At 45.7% G+C, this 11,980-nt stretch overlaps 1 protein-coding gene across 1 annotated transcript; it reads left to right on the forward strand.

The window, feature by feature from the left end:
• The first annotated feature begins 1,314 nt into the window (after positions 1 to 1,314).
• On the forward strand, positions 1,315 to 6,171 carry hspa8 (heat shock protein 8). The gene is made up of 9 exons (XM_080483584.1): positions 1,315 to 1,636; positions 2,514 to 2,723; positions 3,035 to 3,240; positions 3,310 to 3,462; positions 4,151 to 4,706; positions 4,800 to 5,002; positions 5,197 to 5,395; positions 5,460 to 5,692; positions 5,773 to 6,171. Exons 2-9 carry the CDS (start codon positions 2,519 to 2,521, stop codon positions 5,968 to 5,970), a joined length of 1,953 nt encoding a protein of 650 aa, XP_080339710.1. The 5' UTR covers positions 1,315 to 1,636; positions 2,514 to 2,518; the 3' UTR covers positions 5,971 to 6,171.
• The last annotated feature ends 5,809 nt before the right edge of the window (positions 6,172 to 11,980 follow it).

Raw genomic sequence — 11,980 nt, forward strand, 5'->3', positions numbered from 1 at the left:
GGAGGACTTTTCCTGTTTTTTCAGTTTCATTTTTTGAGGAGCTATGTCGTCTAGCGTTGTTTTTAGCATATCTGTCAGACTGTTTGTTAGGGATTCAATGTCTGAGCTAGCAACAGTATACGGGTCAGGAAGATCCACTACTGATTCTATAGCAGAGGGAATTCTTTCCTTGAATTTAGTTACTATGTTATCAGAGAGAGACCTGGTTAACACGGCTTTAACCGGAGGGTTAGAACTATTTAGAACAAAGTCAAAGGTTATTAAGAAGTGATCTGACAGGAAATCATAGTGAGGAGAAATGGTCAGATGCTCTATATTCAAACCATAAGTTAGAATAAGGTCTAGGGCAAGGGTCCTCAATTCCGGGCCTCGAGGGCCGGTGTCCTGCATGTTTTAGGTTTCTCCCGGTTGCAACACACCTGAATCCAATAAGGGGCTCCTTACTTGGCTTTTTCACAAGCTAGATGATGACATCAACATCAGATCGAGGTGTGCTGAAGCTGGGAGAGAGCTAAAGCGTGCAGGACACCGGCCCTCGAGGCCCGGAATTGAGGACCCCTGGTCTAGGGTGTGTAGATGTTTCTGGGTAGGCCCGTCTACTACCTGAGAGAAACCTAGAGAGTCAAGTGTAGATCTAAAGCTGCACTGAAACTATCATTTTCTAGGTCAACATGAACATTGAAGTCTCCTACCATGATAACCTTATCTTTAGTCAGGGCTACATCTGACAACAATTCAGAGAATTCAGTTAGAAAAGTTGAAGAAGGTCCAGGAGGACGAGAAATGATTACAGATTCTACAGAATTTACTATTTTATTTGACGGGTGTCGCATGGTCATGCTCAGACTCTCAAAAGAACTAAAGTTGGATTTTGGGTTAATATTAATTAGTAACTGAGAGTTCTAGATGGCTGCCTCCACCCTCCTCCACCACTTTCACCAGCTATTTGAGTGTTAATATGACTTGCAGGGTGATAAACATGATAAAAATGATAAACATTTAACCTAAGGAGTGTCTTTATATTAGTAATTCATTTTACACACTACACATCATTTGGCGGTGAATTAATCCAAGCAACGAAATAACTAACTAACTAACTAAGTAACTAAATAAACCTGGGAGCCGAATCTGGAATGTTCTCCAGCACCGCAGCAGGAAACCCGCCGCCCTGCGGCCTGACGCTGCAGCGGAGAGAAACATGGCGGACAATGGAAGGAAACTCCACTTCCTCCAGGAAACACGGCCTTTCAACGGCTCTCATCCCCTGGGCTTTACTTTTGTCCAGATCACCACCGTCTGTGGTATAATGATGATATTGTTAACGTGGCTAAAGTATCAGGGACATTAAAACATGGTTTATGGAACAAAGACGTTCTCGATGCAGCATGCAGTCGTTCTCTGCCACTAAGCTCAGACGCTGAGACGTGATGACGTCACCATCTGAGTCTTAATTGTCATTGGTTGCTGCTCAGGAAAGACTGAAGGACTCGACAGTGATTGGCTGCAGTGCCGGTGATATATAAGTGTCCGTGACCGAGACGTCCTCCTTTCCCTTCTCATTCCGGGAGGCTCACCGTCTCTCCGCCGGTCCACAGTCCATCCCACCCTCCACCGTAAACCTCGGTCCAACCAGCCGGTAAGTCCCGTCTTCCTCCTTCTGCTACCTCGAGCTACACGGAGTCTGTAGATTCTCGACACTTTTGGGTCGGATTAAGAAGATTGACTGTCGCTGCGCTCCGACTCACGAGCCCTCCGTTTCCGCCTCAAACCGACTGTTTCCGCCTCCAACAGCCGGTTTGAGGAGGAAACGTCCTGATTCATCTGGTTGTGAATGTTTACTGGTGTTCTGAAGCTCGAAGAGCCGCGGTGCGGTAGTGAGGCTCTCCGCAGCGTGGTGGGGGAGGGGGAGGGGGGAATGTTCCAGAACATTCTGTTGGTCAGCTTCCGGTTAGAGTCTTCCAGAACAAAAGCCTCAGGGTGAATGTCTCCCATTAAATGATTTGTCTCCCATCGAACGCTTTCAATGTTTGTAAATTGTCTTCAGTACGGTGCCGTTGGTCAGATCGAGGCGCTTTTCTGTCGTTTTACCGTTAAATGTAATGTACGTTTATATTGCCGCAGAAGCGCGGCACTTCCGGTTTCCTCAGCGGCTTTTACCCCGTCGTTGTCACGTGGTGCCATGTGCTCCCGTGACTATTTTCTGCCGGTCATTGTGTGAACGACGCTCATGATTTCTTAACGAGTTGAATATATTTTAATAGAATGATCATATTTCGAGTTTAATGTTGAGATCCAGTATTCCGGCACCATTTTAACCCACTTTATTAATTGTTTCCGTTTTGTTTCTGAATAGAAGTGTGTGGTTGCTGCTGGAACTGTACATTTCCTCTTTGAGGATTAAAGAGTCTGCATGGTCCTGCTAAACATTTATAGTCTTTGTGGCTGTCTCCACCTGTGGTGCTTCAAGTTGTTGCATTGACCTTTCTTGAATATTTTGTGCATTTTCTTTTCAGGAAACATGTCTAAGGGACCAGCAGTTGGTATTGATCTTGGGACCACCTACTCCTGTGTTGGTGTGTTCCAGCATGGCAAAGTTGAAATCATTGCCAATGACCAGGGCAACAGGACCACACCCAGCTATGTGGCCTTCACGGATTCGGAGAGGCTGATTGGCGACGCGGCCAAGAACCAGGTGGCCATGAACCCCACCAACACAGTCTTCGGTAAGAGGCGTCCGTATTTAAAATGTAGTTTTAGTGGACGTTGTCCTAGGAATTCACATGAGGGGACAATGTCTGTTGAATTTGTCTTGTATTGCTGTGGGCTGGAATAAAGTTTGCACAGACGCCATACTGAGGTTGGAGCTTATTGATTCACTGTGATGACGCTTTTCCTGCCATTCGTAGTTTCCTCCAGAGGTCGAAAGACCAAAGATGGCACAATCCTTCCTTGGATGTCTGAGTGATGATGTTGGACGAGGTCCGCGTAGCGTTTCCAGTATAGTGGATAAGTAATAAACTGACCTTTTTTGCAGATGCCAAGCGATTGATTGGCCGCAGGTTCGACGATGGAGTTGTTCAGTCGGACATGAAGCACTGGCCGTTTAACGTCATTAATGATAACACCCGCCCCAAGGTGGAAGTAGAGTACAAGGGGGAACCCAAATCCTTTTACCCAGAAGAAATCTCCTCCATGGTGCTGACCAAAATGAAGGAAATCGCTGAAGCCTACCTCGGAAAGGTGAGCTCCTCGTTTGACTGTGTTTAACTGTGTTCAGCTGTGGTGTATTAATGTGGCTTGTCTTTTCAGACTGTCAACAACGCGGTCATCACAGTACCTGCTTACTTCAATGACTCCCAGCGCCAGGCCACGAAGGATGCTGGCACGATTTCTGGTCTCAATGTTCTGCGTATCATCAACGAGCCCACCGCTGCAGCCATTGCTTACGGGCTGGACAAGAAGGTCAGTCATGAATAACTGGAAAAGTTAGGGGATCTATACATTTTGGTCAAAATTTCAGAGAAGTTATGCAGATGCCATATTGGATAACTAGATATATTTTAAAATATAATCAATTAGTCTTGGGATATTTCAGTGTCCAAGAAGCACATTTGGTGATTTTCGTAACGATCAGCTTTCAGTGGCAGTTGTTCTGTAAAACATTTAACATTTCCAACATGTGAAGCGGCATGAAGGAGATAATCCCAACTCTGTTCCCATCAGTGGCTTTATGAAAACTGGAACGTCCAGTGAAGCTGCTGCACCTCGACAGTGAAGTTTAGTTTCTTGGGTTTTCAGCCAACTTGTTGTGGAAATGTTCAAGTTTGTGTCACCAACACGTCAGATTGCAGAAAATTGATGACAAATGAGAAACGGTGGAAAAACCCAGCAATTTGTACTTGATTCTGCTGAAAATGAGCAGATGGAAATGCCCAGCAAATACTACTACTACTAATACTATCTTCAGAGGCACCTAATGTTTGAATACTGAAATAAAAAACATTTCAGTGAACAGAAAAACCATTTGTCTTGGAAATTTAGTGAAAACTCTTTGAAATCATTGCTGGAGTGTATAAACCCTTCTATAGAGGCTAATTCTGTGTATTTCCTGATTATTCCACGGTTGTAAATGCTGCTCGACTAATTCCAGGTTGGCGCTGAAAGGAACGTCCTCATCTTTGACCTTGGTGGTGGAACCTTCGACGTGTCCATCCTCACCATTGAAGATGGGATCTTTGAGGTCAAGTCCACCGCTGGAGACACTCATCTTGGTGGGGAGGACTTTGACAACCGCATGGTCAATCACTTCATCGCAGAGTTCAAGCGCAAGTACAAGAAGGACATCAGTGACAACAAAAGAGCCGTCCGCCGCCTGCGCACCGCCTGCGAGAGGGCGAAGCGCACCCTGTCTTCCAGCACCCAGGCCAGCATCGAGATCGACTCTCTGTACGAGGGGGTCGACTTCTACACCTCCATCACCAGGGCTCGTTTCGAAGAGCTCAATGCAGACCTGTTCCGCGGCACCCTGGACCCGGTAGAGAAGTCGCTCCGTGATGCCAAGATGGACAAGGGACTGATCCATGACATCGTGCTGGTCGGAGGCTCCACTCGTATCCCCAAGATCCAGAAACTGCTGCAGGACTTCTTCAATGGAAAGGAGCTGAACAAAAGCATCAATCCAGATGAAGCCGTGGCTTATGGAGCTGGTGAGTGAAGCGTCGGGTAATAAATGATCAACCTTGTGCTCTCGTTGCTCACTGTGCGGTCACGTTCTCACATCCATGACTTTGCATTTCCAGCTGTGCAGGCCGCCATCTTGTGTGGAGACAAGTCTGAAAACGTGCAGGACCTGCTCCTTCTGGACGTCACCCCTCTGTCTCTGGGTATTGAGACTGCTGGAGGCGTCATGACTGTCCTCATCAAGCGCAACACCACCATTCCCACCAAACAGACCCAGACCTTCACCACTTACTCCGACAACCAGCCTGGCGTGCTCATTCAGGTGAGGAGGGGGGCCTTTATTCTGCTCTCTGTTTCGCAGTGATGACGTTTATTCCTGCCATTCGTAGTTTCCGCCAGAGGTTGTAATGACCAAAGATGGCCCTGACCTTCCTTGGATGTCTGAGCGAAATGTGATTTGGCACAACTGGAGTGGAAAAGGTGTCATTTTGAGACTAAAGCACTTGTTCCCACCAGGTTTACGAAGGCGAGCGAGCCATGACCAAAGACAACAACCTGCTGGGAAAGTTCGAGCTGACGGGCATTCCTCCTGCACCTCGCGGCGTCCCGCAGATTGAGGTGACCTTCGACATTGATGCCAACGGCATCATGAATGTCTCTGCTGCCGACAGGAGCACTGGCAAGGAGAACAAGATCACCATCACCAACGACAAAGGTTGGTCTGCCTGCACTGGACTTGTAGTGTTGGAGACACCGGTCTGACTGCCGTTTGCTCTCAGGTCGCCTCAGCAAGGAGGACATCGAGCGCATGGTCACAGAGGCGGAGAAGTACAAGGCTGAAGACGATGTGCAGCGCGACAAGGTGTCTGCTAAGAACGGCCTGGAGTCGTACGCCTTCAACATGAAGTCCACCGTGGAGGACGAGAAGCTGGCGGGCAAGATCAGCGACGAGGACAAGCAGAAGATCCTGGAGAAGTGCAACGAAGTCATCAGCTGGCTGGACAAGAACCAGGTGAGATGAGCCGCAGGTCATAACAAGAACAGGTCAACCTGGTCATGTGTGGCATTAATGGAGCAACTTGTGGCTTTCAGACCGCCGAGAGGGACGAGTATGAACATCATCAGAAGGAGCTGGAGAAGGTGTGCAACCCCATCATCACCAAGCTGTACCAGAGCGCCGGCGGCATGCCTGGAGGGATGCCTGAGGGCATGCCAGGCGGCTTCCCTGGCGCTGGAGGTGCTGCCCCCGGCGGTGGATCCTCTGGACCCACCATCGAGGAGGTTGACTAAACAGTCCAGCGCTGCAGCGGCTTCCTCCGAGACGTTCCAAGAAGTTACCCTCTTCTGGCTGAAGAGTGTCATTAAAATAAAAACAGGGTTCAGGATTACATCAGTTCAGTTGTTTGCACCTCAGTGGGAAGAAGCTGGAGCAGCTCCTTGTTTTGTATTCTGGGATGTTACTGCCTTGACAATAAAGCTTGTAACCCTCAATGCTGCTTTGTTGTAAATTAGATTCCACACTAAAGGTTTTTTAGTTGGAAATGTAGAATTGGAACTGTTGTGATACTTTTTATCTTTTAAACCAGCTTGTTTACGTTCCATTTTCTTGGGAGGAAAACTGCAGATTTCATGTATAAAATAGAACAAACATCTTGTATTTTACAGTAACAGGCTGTCATGAAGAGAAACAATCCTGCAAAAAAAACCTGAACAAGTGCAGTGAATACAGAAGCAACTGAGATAAAGGGTCAACAGTCATTTCAGGAGGAAGGTCTAAACAAGATGGTAATGGTACTTTTAAAACTTTGTCCAGAATGGGTTTTATCTGGAGTGAAGGACATCCCATAATATGATTTCCCCCACGGCACAGGTCCATGTAAGCCTTCATTCATAAAGAAGCTGGCGTTATTTAGAACCTTGTGATATTTTTCACCACAAACCATCTCTGAGCTTTAATGTGGAGCCATTGTGGTGAAATCTGACGTGCTGGAGCCCCCTACTGGTGGAGAGCAGCATGACGTCAAGGTGCGAAGGTTCAAACTCCCCTTCCTCATATATCCTGATTTATCTCCTCTCTGTCCTCTGGACATGTACTGCAGACGTCTCAGTATCACACCTTCTGTCCTCCTGAATCTAGACCCAGAGAACATCCATACTGTGGATGACCGGGTTTTGCGCCCCCTACTGGGTCTTTTAACAATTACAGAGGGATGCATCTGGAAAACCGATCACTTATTAGGGAACATGGGTCGGTGATACAAACTGAATGGAAATCAACCGATTGTGAGGAAACTCCAAACGTTTCCTGCCAAAGAGGATAAGAGAGGAAGTCTGAACCTAAAGACCAACTACTCAGACTCTGGCTGGGAGCAGCCTGCCGCTCTATATTTTCTGTATATAATCTGCTGCTTTTGCACCTCTTCAGGGTCCGAGGCCAGGCAGAGCGGGAATAGACCCTATTGGAACACAAGACATTATCAGTATTTTACCTTCTGCTGCATGTTTGACGGCCTAAAGGAGGTCGAGCCTTCATGAGAATGTTTACACACATCAGAAGTGGCGAACCGTTTTATATTTGATGGTTATTTCTCATGTCGGGCAAACTGGTTCCATAGCGCCTCCTAAAGTGTTTTCACATTTGAAACAGGTTGGATAGGACAGGACAAAGGAGGGACTATTCAGATGCACCATAGACATTATAGAGGACGGACGCCTCAGTGATGCAGTGTCGCCTACGTATTGGATGGAGCGTCTCACTCTCGGATAACTCCAGAGTCAGGAGTTACTCAGAACCAACAACTTTGTCTTTGTCTTTGTTTTGATCACACAAACCTGAAGAAGTTGAAGCGAGTCGACCAGTGGACCTTCCTCAGTGTTTCTCTGGAAGTGAACCTCAGTCTGATGATGTGAGCATCATGAGTTTACTCTGATTACAATCTCTCCTTTGCTTTGTGCAACTCTTTATAGACACTCACACACACTCCTTTTACATGTTATAGATAAATAGATAGATTACGTATACACAACCCCGTTTGCTGACACACACACACACACACACACACACACACACACACACACACACACACACACACACACACACACACACACACACACACACACACACACACACACACACACACACAAAACCCAACTTCCTCATATTGACAGTTTAAGTTTTATTTCAACATGAAAACCTACTCAAAGTTTAATACTAATGCCAACAGGTTGTATGAGATGTCTTGTTTGTGTGTGTGTGTGTGTGTGTGTGTGTGTGTGTGTGTGTGTGTGTGTGTGTGTCTGTGTCTCTGTGTGTGTGTGCACACCCATGCTTGTGTCTGAAATAGTTATATACACTCAGCCCACAAAAACAAGAATCTGAAGACACGTGTTACTCGTGTTTACCGTGTATGACCGAGGCAAATGATCAATCTGTTTCTTAATTTAAACATTTATTAATATGCCATATCATATGTCGGTCTTTGAGAAGAAGCATAATACAAATTATTTCAGCATGACAGCACGTACTTTTAGTGTGTGAAAATTCGGCGAGTGATGATTATTCTGGTTGGACTAAACCTTCCTCAGTAGAAATAAATGGACTTGAGGCGCAGGGTGACCCATCCAAGATGGCGTCGCGCTGTGACGTCAGCTCCGACAGGCAGCACCAGGGCTTTCTGTCCATTCAGGATTCAGGAAGTCGGGCATACGGGTACTCAGTGACGTTTCTCCTAGCAACTCCCTAGCAACGCTGAGCGCCATATTTCTTACGAGGTAAACACCGAGCTCTCGGGATAGATGACTTTATTTGAGGTTTATCAGAATGTTTTAACGTTGTTTGTGTTGTGGGCGTTTAACTAATGCTGCTGGGAAGGTTTGATATTTCATCTGTTCAACGGTCTGACCCCTCAGCTGACCGAGTGCAGCTAAAAGCAGTGTGTTCTGAGAGGAGGGTTAGGGTTAGGGTCCTCTGGAGGATGTGGTTACCCTGAGTTACCCTGACACTGAGGTCAGGGTAACTTTACCAGGGCAGCTTGAAGTAAGTACTCTTTACCAGGACAGAGAGGAAGGATCCATAGGCTGGAAACACCATTCCTTTATCACACGAGTACAGAAGATAAAGTGAGGTCAGGTTGTTGATCAGGAGCTGCAGGGACATCGTTCAGGATCAGGATCAGGATCAGGATCAGGATCAGGATCAGGATCAGGATCCAGTAAATCCTCTTTGTCCCAGGAAACCCTTCAACCTCCCTCCAGGTTCCACACAGGAAATGACGATGGACTCAAGCAGTGCCGGCTTGACGTTTTAATTTCAACGTTTAATCCCAATATAACAGACTCATGTACTCAGCACCACAGAGCTATTTAGAATAGAATCAAATACTTTATTAAACCCAGGGGGTCATTCCTTTAAAATGAAGGTTATCTTTTCCAACAGCATGAAGCAGATTTACCGACAGACACTTTACGGTTTCATACTTTAACTTCCTGAAATAAACTCTGGTTGTTTGTTAGTTTGATTAATGTTATTAGTGACTGGTTGTAATCTCTCATCAGCGCCGTCTCCAGACATCAGGGAAGTGAATGAACGAATGAGACGAGAGTCTCCAGGGAGCAGCGATGGGCGACCAGAGCCCCGGGGGCCCGGCCCAGCAGGGGGCCGCCCGGCCACAGCAGGAGGAGCACCGCCTCTGGTCTCAGTGGGAAGGTGACGGAGGGGAAGATGAAGATGTGATTGTTTCTGATAGTCTAGAATTAGCAGATCATTACCAGGACAAGAGACGTCCCGTCAGAGGACAGATGGATGAAAGCAGAAGACTCAGGTAAGACCCCCCCCCTCGATCCCAAGTACAACTTGCTTCCAGAACCCTGCAGCAGATTAAAGAGGTGGAACGATGTGTTGACCAGAGGAAGGAAAGTAAAAAGATTAAACTCTGATTTGTAGTGAAAGTATAAAAGTCTCTGAAGGATCACAGCTCACTGTTTCATAGCAGCCGGCTTGTGTTGAGCAGCTCTCACCTCACAGCTTCAGGGCCTGGGTTCGAGTCCATAGGATTTCCAGTATGCAAAGCAGAGGGAAGTAGCAGTTCTGCACCGCCCCCTGCTGGCTGGTAGAGAACCTGCATCTTCATGACCGAAACGTGCCACTGCTCCTAAACACACATCAAACTATGAAAACAGTTTTCTTTTACTTTCTCTTCTTTGATCATAACCCAACACGACTTTATCAGTTAATATGAGTTTCTATTGTGTGAAACTGCTGCTGTATATTTGTGTGTATGCTGTGTGGCTCATGGCCTCACACTTTATGTAAATGTTGATGGTCTCAATTCTTTCAGAATTTAATATTTAACACTTACTCATGCAAGTGACCACAGACTTATCAAAGTATCTTTTTGTTTGTTCTAAACTAACAATGTAAATACTAGAACTTAGGAAACAACAGTTATTGTCATTATTATAGTATTTCTTATCACTGAATAAACCTCCAGTGTTTGGTTCCTTCAATCCCAGTTTATTTATGTAGCACCAAAAACTATCCAGTTATCTCAAGACCCAGAGAAAAAAACCAACAATAATGTGGATTTGCTGGGTTTTCTCTGTAAAAGTGCCTTTAAATGACTGTGTTGTATTTGGTGGCATAGAAATAAAGTTGAATTGAATTCTACAGAGCAAATATTGGAGACGTGGAAAGGGAGAAACTGGTGGCGACTTTCTGCTGTGGTTGGAAGTTGGAGGATCCAAAGAGAGAATAAGAGGACAGAGTTGGTACTGTGTTGTAGTACTCAGTAATATACAGGTGCTCTGAGGGGGCTGATGTGCGGCGAAATATGTGTAATCTTAGTAACTCTTGCATCATTTTCTAAGGTATTTTATTGCATAATTGGATGTAATAGTGAGTCTTTTTAGTTGAAAGTAAAATCCATCCATCCATCCATCCATCCATCCATCCATCCATCCATCTATGAAGTTGCTCTAGAAAAAACTCTGGTTTTGTACAATACTAGCTCATATTTGCTTTTTAAATGAATCTACTTTTACAGAGTCGAGTTGTGAGGCCAGGTAATACAGTCATTCAGCTCTTCTGATAATTTGAAGATTTCATCTCTTCTAGTACGTCACAGAAACACCTTCACACATCCTGACGTCACTACTTGTAATGAAAGGTACACTTTGTGGCCAGCAGGTGGCAGTAATGACGCTCATGGGACGTTTATCACATCCAGCTGGAGGCTTTGTTTTTTCATCATGAACTGACCCCCCCCCCCCCCACACACACACACACACACACACACAAACAATAAATCCATAAATATACCATTATAAAAGCTATTCAGCATTTAGAGACCTTGCTCATTTTTCTATTTGAGCCTCACTGTCACTTTCTCTGTCTGTGGAAAATTAATTATAATTAAGCAGATAATAGTACAGCTTACATGGAATACCATAAGCAGAATGGCAGCAGTAATCAAACCCTTCACTTAAAACAGCATAAAGGATGGATAAATAGCTTTCATTCAGCATGGAACAATCAAACCGTGTCAGTAGTTTAATGAGATGCAGGCGCTGACGGTCCACGCAGTGGGAATGGTGTAATTCAGGTGCTTTCATTGTCACAGTTTCCATTCGGGGATTAGATTTCTGTTTTGTTTGGCCGGCTCACAATAAGTGGTCACTCGTGGCCCATTAACAAGCACCATTATGACTGCAGGAGAGATCTCTCCGTCCTCTGAAGAGGGAACAGCATGGCGTCTGTTTCTGCTCGGCTGCTCTCGTCCCATTACTTCTTCTCTCACTGTCATTTCCCTCCAAAATAACCAGGGGTCATTCTCAATTTCCTCATTATTAACCTGAATTGATCGACGCCCAGAAAGTGTGGGTCGGCTTCTAAACTGCATTGTTTCAGAGGAAAATGGCGGTGAGAGATCCTAACAAAAGGCTCTATTTGATGGAGGTGAGGCGGTGGACACAGGCCTCTTCTCATCTCGCTCCTCTCGGCTGCTTCCTCAAAGTGATAAGGCCTTTCCACACAAAGCCACTGCATACTTTACAAATCCAATGGGCAATCCTCATTCAAGCCAAAGACTCCTATTTAGGTAACTCCATTCATCCCTCTTTGCTATATTTTACTCCATCCCGCTTCAGAAATTGCAAAAGGACTTTGTAGTATAGTCTGTAGCACCACTTTTTTCATTCCCCATTCAGTGTTAGTCATAATATTTCACTTGCTTTTGTGTTTATGTATCTGTATCTGGGGAAGGAGTGACGGAGAGAATAGGCTGCGGTGTGTTGGAGGCGTCGC

Source organism: Lipophrys pholis (genome assembly GCF_963383615.2).
Source record: "Lipophrys pholis genome assembly, chromosome: 16".
NCBI lineage: Eukaryota > Metazoa > Chordata > Actinopteri > Blenniiformes > Blenniidae > Lipophrys > Lipophrys pholis.

Coding starts and splice junctions, on each gene's coding strand:
- hspa8 (XM_080483584.1), top strand. CDS start 2,519: ATGTCTAAGGGACCAGCAGTTGGTATTGATCTTGGGACCACCTACTCC. Junction 2,724..3,034: donor CCCCACCAACACAGTCTTCG/GTAAGAGGCGTC, acceptor CCTTTTTTGCAG/ATGCCAAGCGATTGATTGGC. Junction 5,396..5,459: donor CACCATCACCAACGACAAAG/GTTGGTCTGCCT, acceptor GTTTGCTCTCAG/GTCGCCTCAGCAAGGAGGAC.